At 58.2% G+C, this 8,904-nt stretch overlaps 1 protein-coding gene across 2 annotated transcripts; it reads left to right on the top strand.

Annotated features, from left to right (window-relative positions):
* The first annotated feature begins 2,229 nt into the window (after positions 1 to 2,229).
* On the top strand, positions 2,230 to 6,277 carry GAPDH (glyceraldehyde-3-phosphate dehydrogenase). 2 transcript variants are annotated; one of them, XM_035314199.1, is made up of 12 exons: positions 2,230 to 2,331; positions 2,705 to 2,747; positions 3,375 to 3,474; positions 3,781 to 3,887; positions 3,972 to 4,062; positions 4,234 to 4,349; positions 4,455 to 4,536; positions 4,704 to 4,855; positions 4,992 to 5,070; positions 5,331 to 5,414; positions 5,550 to 5,647; positions 5,980 to 6,049. In XM_035314199.1, the coding sequence occupies exons 2-12, from the start codon at positions 2,725 to 2,727 to the stop codon at positions 6,047 to 6,049; spliced, it is 1,002 nt and encodes a 333-aa protein (XP_035170090.1). In that variant the 5' UTR covers positions 2,230 to 2,331; positions 2,705 to 2,724. The 2 variants fall into 2 exon arrangements, with proteins under 2 accessions (XP_035170090.1, XP_035170096.1); XM_035314205.1 differs by lacking the exon at positions 2,230 to 2,331 and having other exon boundaries at positions 2,725 to 2,747; positions 5,980 to 6,277.
* The last annotated feature ends 2,627 nt before the right edge of the window (positions 6,278 to 8,904 follow it).

The raw sequence follows: 8,904 nt of genomic DNA, 5'->3' as shown, positions 1-8,904 counted from the left end.
GCAGTGAGGGGTCAGCAAATATAAGGGGAGACCTCGGGGCATGAACTGTGGGGAGTGCATGGAGTGAGGGCGGGGGAGAGGGAAGCTGGCCCCAGGGTGGGTTGTGGGGCAGAAAGAGCCGAGTGCTGGTGGGGTAAACACAATGAGCGTGGTGGACATGGCAGCGCTGACCTTCGTGCTGCCTGAGCTGTGTGGGGGACGTAGCCAGTGTCTGGCTGCTGGGCAGCTCACCGGCCGTGCCTGTCCGCAGGTGGAGGAGCCTGCGGAGGACCAGCTCGGGACCAGACGGGAAGGAGCACGGCAAGCCAGCGGCTGCAGCCCTGAAGCTTGGGCGAGGAGCATGGAGGAACCACATGGCGCTCCTGCTGCCCCTCAGCCCGCTCCTCGCGCGTGAGGACTCGCTCGCTAATTAAACAGAGCTAATTAACTGCCGTGTCCGAGCTCTGAGGCACGCCGCGAGGGGCACCCCGCTCAGACCCAGGGGCTGTGCTGGGGGGGCCAGGACCCTCCAAGGCCCCTCACCGCTCCTCCTCTCCCACCCCAGGCCGCCGCCGCCCACCGGGAGGTGGCGGCAGAGCCCCGCGGCACGGCCCCGGCCCCAGCCCCGGCCCCGGCCCCGGCGGCGGCGCGGCCCCCACGCGCGGGGCCATTTTGGGTGCTCGCCGCCATTCCGGGTGGGCCGGGCGGCACGCAGCGGCCCGGGGCCGGCGCTGCGGGGCCGCTGCCAGGCGGCTGTGGGGGCAGGCGGCTGAAATATCGACCGTGGGCCCCGCTCGGGGGCACGGGGCTGCTGCGTTGGCTCATCCCGCCCGCACTCTGCCCCCCTGCGCCGGGAGCTCGGCTGCCGGTGTGTTTGCTGAGCAAACAGAGGGCCTCCCGGGCGTGCAGGGGGTGCCCAGGCAGCTCCCCCGGCCCCGCGGCCGGCTGCTGTGGAGGGGGCGCAGGGGGGCTCCCCCCCGCCGAGGGATCGCCCCCCTTCCAGCTCCGCGGCTGTGCAGCACCAGCTATCCCCCCCTGGCCTTTAAGAAAAGGTCGTAACCTCGGCCGGGGCTAAACTTAGCTGCCGGCCCTCCGTGCACCGGGAATAGCACTGTATGGGGAGAGTTGGGTTACGTACGAGATGTGTGACCCCTTACTAGATGCCCACTCCCCCACCCACCCTCCCTCCCTCTCCATCTTGAGTGTAGCTGGAGCCCTGCTTGGCTGTGCCGTGACAGTTTGGCCCTCCACGTGTGCAATCCCACATCCCATGCCTTCCCAAACCTTCCTTTCCTTCCATCTCCTCTTAGGCACAACATTCCAGGTGCCTGCTCCCTGGGCACCCAAGGGATGGAGGCTTTCAAGCCTAGCATGGGTCTGTCCCACAGAGCCCCAGCTTGGGCTGCACCGGCCCTGCTGCTTCCCACACTGAGCCAGCACGGCACGGCTTGGGGAGCCTCTCCAGCACGTGGGGTGGCAGTTGGGCCACGGTGGCTGCCACGCGGGGAGCACTCCCTTCTCACAGGGCCCAAACCCAGCCGGCCAGCAAAAGGCGGGCCAAGGTGGTGGAGGCACGCCGTCAGCTCTCGGGGCGGTGGGCAGGATTTCCGCCGTCACGTCCCGCGGGTAGCAGCAGCGCCGCGGTTCCTCATTAACATGGTCCTCACGCTGCGCCGCGCAGCCTGCTGGGGAGGCAGCCGCATGCAGAGCACGCCTGGCTAAACCCATGCAGGGGAGACAGAGAAAGGAATGGGGCCCTCAGAGCGGGGACCGGCGGCCGTCCTTGCTCACGGTGTGATAGCAGGGAGCGGGCCTGGAGACCCGCTGCTCCCTCGGTGCGGGAGGCTTGGGGGACCCACGGCTACCACATGCGAGGGCTGAAAAAGGGGAAGCGAAGCAGGCAGCAGCCCAGCACAACCCTCTCCTTTGTTGCCCATCTACCCACCAGGACCCACACCATTCCCCGTGCTGCGTGTGGCGAGCCCCCAGGTGCCAGCCCCCCTATCGCAACCACGACCCCCCCCACTACCACCACCACCACGAGGGGCTTTGTCTGCCCTGCTACACACAGAGGGGACACCCCACCCCACCCCACCCCACACAGGGCTGCGGAGACCCTCGCCCCCCTCCTCCCCCAGCCCAACGCCCGCCTCGGGGCCCTTTGTTGCGGGCGGGGGCGATCGCTGGGCGCACGTAGCCCGGCCCGGCCCCCGCGCTGCCATTCGGCGGCGGCCCGGCGGGGCGGAGCGGGGAGGGGGGGGAGAACGGCGCTGCCTCCGCGGCTATAAAGGGCGGCGGCGCGGCGCCCAGCCACCTCCTCACTGCGCGCCAGGCACCGAGCGGAGGCAGCCGGTAATGGGCTGGGGGCTGCTGCTTGGGGGGGGGGGGGGGAGGCGGGGAGGCGGGGAGGCGTTCGCCATCGCAGCCCCGCTGGAGGCAGGGAAGGAGGGTGAGGGGCCGGGGGGGAGGGCGTCGTGTGGCCGCCACCGTGCGCACCGGGGCCGCGTGGCGGGGGGCCCGGGGGCACAAAGGCGGGTGGCACAAAATGGAGGCGGTGAGGGGAGGGCTTCGCGGGTAAGATGGGGGCTGGGGGGGTGCGGGGGGCGGTTGGGGGCGGTCCCCGAGCGTGCGGTGCGGGGGGGGCCGTTAACGGCGCGGTGGGGCGGGACGGCGGTTGGGCCTGGCTCTGGGGTTCGGCGTCCTCACGGCTTGTTTCTCCCCGCAGGAACATCCCCGAGAGGCAAGATGGTGAAAGTCGGAGTCAACGGGTGAGCGCCAGGGCCGGGCTGCGGCACCGGGAGGCGCCCGGCGGGGCGGGGTTGCGGGGATGTGCATTGGGGGGGGGGGGGGGGGGTGGAACGGGGGAAGGGCGCCCGAAGGACGAGGGGATGAGCAGCGTGGGGATGAGCGGCGGTGCTGCACGGAGACCCCCTGCATCTGCAAGTAACGGCCCCGGGGAGGGCGGGGTGCTGAGTCACTTCCCTGCAGAGACGCGGGGTGAGTCACCCAGGAAGTACCGGTGCTGTCGGCGCGGCCCCGTCTCCATCTGGGGGTCCCCCGCACCCCAGTGTGGGCTGTGGGGCCGGCGGCTCCCCATCGAAAGGTCGCCAGGTGGATCGTGTGTCGGCAGCGCCCCGGCAATGTGACCTTCTCCCACCCTGCTGAGGAGTAACCGGATCCCCCGGGGCTTTCAGTAAATTTAGCGCCTGACCTTTCTGGCGAGGTTGCTCTGGATGGGGGTCGCTCTTAATCTTTAACTGTGGCTTCTTGGCCTTTGGACACTGCTGTTGGACTCCCTCCTGCCCTTCCAGGCAGGGAGCAGTGGATGTTCTTCCATGCCCAGTCAGGCATGTTGCTTGCTGTTCCTCCTCATCTGCATCTCTTTTTCTCCCCAGATTTGGCCGTATTGGCCGCCTGGTCACCAGGGCTGCCATCCTGTCTGGCAAAGTCCAGGTGGTGGCCATCAATGATCCCTTCATTGACCTGAACTACATGGTGAGTTGCCTTGGAGTGCCCCCTCTGGGTACTGTGTGTGCCTTGCCTCTCCTGGAATAGCAAGAGGCTCCCCTAGCTCTGTTCTAGCTGCTCCCCATGGAAACTACATGTCGGGCTGGAGGTGGATTAAGGGACAAACGAGACCTAGTGGTGCAGGCTAGGGAGATATGTCAGAGCCAAGTACTGTGTAGCAGTTGGACAAGGTCACTGAGAAGGTGGAGAGCTGAGATTGTGGCATGGGCAGAACAAGGGTTGGGGAGATTGTAGCCAGGATGTCTGACCTTCCTTCCCTGTTCCCCTCGCTAGGTTTACATGTTCAAATATGACTCTACTCATGGTCACTTCCGGGGCACTGTCAAGGCTGAGAATGGGAAACTTGTGATTAATGGGAATGCCATCACCATCTTCCAGGAGTAAGTATTTTTCTCTGCTTGCCTCTTCGGAGGATGAAAGCAAGTGTCCTGCAGAACAGCTCTCAAGATTTCATCTATTCTCAGGCGTGACCCCAGCAACATCAAGTGGGCAGATGCTGGTGCCGAATATGTTGTGGAGTCCACCGGTGTCTTCACCACCATGGAGAAGGCTGGTGTAAGTATGCCACCGTGGCATGTGGAGAGTTGTGATACTGCTGCTCCTTCGTGTAGGTCACATTGAGAACCCTGTGGGTTCCTCAGAATGGGGAGGAGACTGTCTGAGGAAGTGTCTTGCTGCTTAGCTGTGGGGCATTGCAGGTTATCTAATCACTTTCCCTTTTTCCAGGCTCACCTGAAGGGTGGTGCTAAGCGTGTCATCATCTCCGCCCCCTCAGCTGATGCTCCCATGTTCGTGATGGGTGTGAACCATGAGAAGTATGACAAGTCCCTGAAAATTGTCAGGTAAGGAGAAGGATGCTTCCTGGCCTGGAATTTTGACCAGCTGCTTGGGATCCTCTCAGCCCTGTAGATTATGTTGCCTCTGGCTGATTTGTCTTTCTTCCTCAGCAATGCCTCTTGCACCACCAACTGCCTGGCGCCCTTGGCCAAGGTCATCCATGACAACTTCGGCATCGTGGAGGGTCTTATGGTAGGTCTGGAGCTCCCTGATCAGGAGGGAGCCCTACCCCCAGGTTCCTCGTGTGAAGAAAAGCATCGGTCCTCCCTACCTCCCTTGGGTTGGAGGGGAGGTGCCTGGGATGCTTTTTTGGGACATAGCTGTGTTCTCACTTTTGTGCTCTCTTCCTCCTCCCCCAGACCACTGTCCATGCCATCACAGCCACACAGAAGACAGTGGATGGCCCCTCTGGGAAGCTGTGGAGGGATGGCAGAGGTGCTGCCCAGAACATTATCCCAGCCTCTACTGGGGCTGCTAAGGCTGTGGGAAAAGTCATCCCTGAGCTCAACGGGTGAGTTTTGGCCTTCCTGTGGTGTAAGGAGGAGGTGGCAGCCAGTGCTTGGCTGGCTCTGACCTGTTCCTAGCAGAATGGCGTGCTGGCAGAGGGATGCTGGGTGCCGTTCCCTGCTGACTCATGTCTCTTGCAGGAAGCTTACCGGAATGGCTTTCCGTGTGCCAACCCCCAACGTCTCTGTCGTGGACCTGACCTGCCGCCTGGAAAAACCAGTAAGTGGACAAGGACTAACAATCTCCAGGCTCTTTCCTGTGTCCTCTAAATTATTTTTATCTGGAATTACCCCTTGTGCATCCATCTTTTCCCTAGGAAAAAAAAAATGATCTTGGTGAAAAAGCACCTGACATGCATGACTACTGCTATGCAGTGTCTGGGCTGCGGCTGTGTTTTGCCTCCCTGCCCAACCCCCTGCTCTGCTGACACTTGTGTGAGATGGGATCTGACAATCTTTCTTATCTTTGCCTCTTCTCAGGCCAAGTATGATGACATTAAGAGGGTAGTGAAGGCTGCTGCTGATGGGCCCCTGAAGGGCATCCTGGCGTACACAGAGGACCAGGTAAATGGCTTCTATTCTCAGCACCTGCAACTGGGGGTGCTTGTATCACTTTGATACCAGCCTTGCTGGAATTCTGGTTCAGGCTGTTCGCTAACTGTGGGGTTGAAAGTGTTCCACCATATTCTCTCTGTTCAGGTTGTCTCCTGTGACTTCAACGGTGACAGCCATTCCTCCACCTTTGATGCGGGTGCTGGCATTGCACTGAACGACCATTTCGTCAAGCTAGTTTCCTGGTACGCGCAGCCTTGGGGCGGTGGGAAGGCTCCCTGTGGGGTAGGGGCTTGGCAGTTCTGTCGCTTATCTTCTGTTCATAGCAACAGCAGACAATGCGTGGTGATACGTAGGCACTTGTGGAGTTAGGGTGGCTCCAGCATGTGAAAGTCTGGAGTTGAGATGGTTTCATATCTGAAATGGCTGCAGCCGTCTTCCCTTAATGGAAGGTGGGTGGGATGTTGCCTACTTTATAGGTGCTTGGGAAGTCGTCTTGAGGCAGTTAAGTGCTCTGGGTGGAAGAGCATTAACATACAGGAACAGGTCAGTCCTGACAGCATTTCTGTCTCTCCAGGTATGACAATGAGTACGGATACAGCAACCGTGTGGTGGACTTGATGGTCCACATGGCATCCAAGGAGTAAGCCAAGCATGCAGACCCCCTGCTGCCTAGGGAAGCAGGACCCTTTGTTGGAGCCCCTGCCCTTCACCACCGCTCAGCTCTGCATCCTGCAGTGAGAGGCCAGTTCTGTTCCCTTCTGTCTCCCCCACTCCTCCAACTTCTTCCTCCACCTGGGGGAGGTGGAGAGGCTGATAGAAACTGATCTGTTTGTGTACCACCTTACATCAATAAAAGTGTTCACCATCTGAAATGCCTTGTCTGTCTTAGTGGGAAGTCAGAAGGAATTCAGCAAGTGTTAGGCGCCTGCTTTAAGATGGGTCCTGCCAGCCCAGTGCAACTGCTGGGCCAGCTCTAACAAGTGCTCTACAGTGTTCTGTGCCCAGTTCTATGCTGACAGCATGTCAAGGCTATGAATCCAGGCAGCAGAGGCATGGGGAGTGCCAGCTGGTGGTTTGGACAGCCCTGGTCACGCATAGGCATGGAGCAGTCCTGGGATACGTGATCTGTAAAGAACAGCAAGCGCCCAGCTTCACTGAGTGCGAGGCTGCTGCCTGTGGAGCTGCGGTATGCAGGCTGATGAGCTACCCATGCCTGTGGGGAGGGGTGGGACTCCTGCCCTTGAGCCAAAATAAGGTGTGGTGCAGGGCTGTGACTGCAAGACTGCGGTAGAATGGAAAGCAGCTCGGCTTCTCCATCTCCCTTCCAGCTCTCTGGATTTGCTTGTCTGATGGGTGCATGCAGAATGGAGTGCTGAGAAATGACTTTGCTGCATTTGATTTGGCAAAGTGGCAAAAAGCAGTTCTTCCCCCCCCCCTTCTTTACTAGCAGAATTAAAAAGAGGCTTTTTCATTCACTTTTACAGAGTTTAAAGTGAATCAAATTGCCCTGGAGGAGGCCTGTGGTGGTAGCTAGAATTAAGCACAGCCCTGGCTTGCGGGAGCAGCAGTTGCAGGCCAGCTCAAGTACTAAATCTCTGCAAGTATCAGCCCTCTGCCAGGAGCTGCATAACCTCTTCCTGGAAGCGGAGCAGGAGCTGAGCCTTCCCTGACCTGTGAGTGGTAGGGTAGATAAGCAATGCACAGCCACCAAAGCTGTTTGATGCTCCTTTTCTATTAAGTTTACCAGGGCTGTGAGCTGTATCAGAGGGTTTGTGTTGCTGTCTGTGTGGGAGGCACGGTTGGAACTGTTGTCTGGAGCCCAGCTGCTTTTAGAGCCTGATCCTGGGGCAAGGGTTTGGGCTGGAATACAGTTTGCTGGGGCTGGTTGTCTCCCGTGGTATAGCTGTGTAAAAACTAAATGTTTACTGGACTGGGGGCAATGACTCAAAGTTGCTTTGTTTAGGGAAAATAGACCAAAGGCAAGTTATTCAACCTTACAACATGAACTGGGACTCTGAGCAGCTCTGGGACAGCAGCAATGCCTAACTTACCCTGTAAACAGCCCTGTTGGAGCTTTGAGTAACTGAGATAAATTTCAGCCGCCAGATGGTCTTTGGATGTGATGGGGCTCACCAGAGGCAGCCCTCCTGTGTTGGTGGGTTTCTGCCACGGAGTGGGTTAGCCTGTGGCCCTGTCAGGCTTCCAAGTCTGCCCTGTGTGGGTCCCATCCTGTCTTAAATTGCTGTGCTTTGAATGGCTGGCCTGTGCGCTACTGCCTGCATACTTGTGTGCGTGCCAGCGGGCTCACTGATGACTTGGAAGTGCTGGGAGGCAAACACCTTGAGGGGGAGTTGCCTGTTTTTTCCATGTAGAACAAAGATATTAAGGTATTTTTGAACTGAATAGCCTGGTTTTAATGTAGTCATCTTTTTCATCTAAGAAGTCTTATATTTCCTGAGCAAGCTAAGGCTGCCTAAAAATTCACCTAGAGCAGAGATCCCTTTATTTATCAAGAAAGAGTGCTATCAAATTACTGTGGGAGCGAGAGCAAATTAGTGCAACCTGGGAGGGGGAGTAGAGTAGGGAGTGGAGGAACCTGGTGTTCTGAGGAACAGCAACTGCTGCGAACGATTTGGATAGAAAGTTTTGTTCTGTTTTCATTAAAATGCTATTTCAACCCATTTATAATCTTGCTTGAAGAATGATACAGGCAGCTAGGGGGAGCAAGCTGGGAACCACAGAATTTAAAACACAGTTGCTCTTGTATGGAAATAGTGAGAGAGAGCTTGGCAAAAAAAGCCGTGCAGCCCCTAGACCGCCTGGAGAGCTCAGTTTCCTGAATCATCCTACAGGCTCCCTAGCTCCTTCCTCCAAATCTGTGTTTTGCATCCAGACACCGTGCCTGCAGATGGCACCACAGCAAGGCCCCTCTGGACAGATGGAAAATCGAGCTCAGTGTCTAGCCACCACCGGTGCCACACTGTCCAGTAAACTGCAGCTCTGTTGTAAAAATTGATTACATATATATATTGCCCATTTGAAGGATTGCCACTGGGATAAAGAAGGGAGCTCTGCTGTTGCGTCTGACTCTTATGCTGTAGAAGAGTTTCTGACTATGCAGAGGAGCTCCAGGTTTGCTCGTAAAACAGTTCGAAGGAAAACTCATAGAAACGATTGCCCAGGGGAGGCAGGGTCTTGGACTGCCATAACGAGGTTCTTGCTCAGCAAAGGAGCTAGAAGCAATCATGCCACTCTGCCAGGACAAACCGGCTCCAAGAACAGCTACGGTTAGCCAGAAACCACTCTGGTCTATGAACTTCTGAGCACAGCTGGGAGGGAGAGGTACCTGCGAGACGGGTTCAGTCCTCTGCAGGGTTATGCTGACACAAAGCACGCCAGCCGACCCAAGGGATATCTCCGGCAGCCAATCATTTCTAGGGGTGGTCAACTGCAAATTATTACTTTTTGTCTTTTTTTAAGACAGAGGAAATTCAAATGA

Source organism: Oxyura jamaicensis, chromosome 1 (genome assembly GCF_011077185.1).
Source record: "Oxyura jamaicensis isolate SHBP4307 breed ruddy duck chromosome 1, BPBGC_Ojam_1.0, whole genome shotgun sequence".
Taxonomy (NCBI): domain Eukaryota; kingdom Metazoa; phylum Chordata; class Aves; order Anseriformes; family Anatidae; genus Oxyura; species Oxyura jamaicensis.
This window is presented reverse-complemented; position numbering and strand designations above follow the sequence as displayed.

Coding starts and splice junctions, on each gene's coding strand:
- GAPDH (XM_035314205.1), top strand. CDS start 2,725: ATGGTGAAAGTCGGAGTCAACGG. Junction 3,475..3,780: donor TCATTGACCTGAACTACATG/GTGAGTTGCCTT, acceptor TCCCCTCGCTAG/GTTTACATGTTCAAATATGA. Junction 3,888..3,971: donor GCCATCACCATCTTCCAGGA/GTAAGTATTTTT, acceptor ATCTATTCTCAG/GCGTGACCCCAGCAACATCA.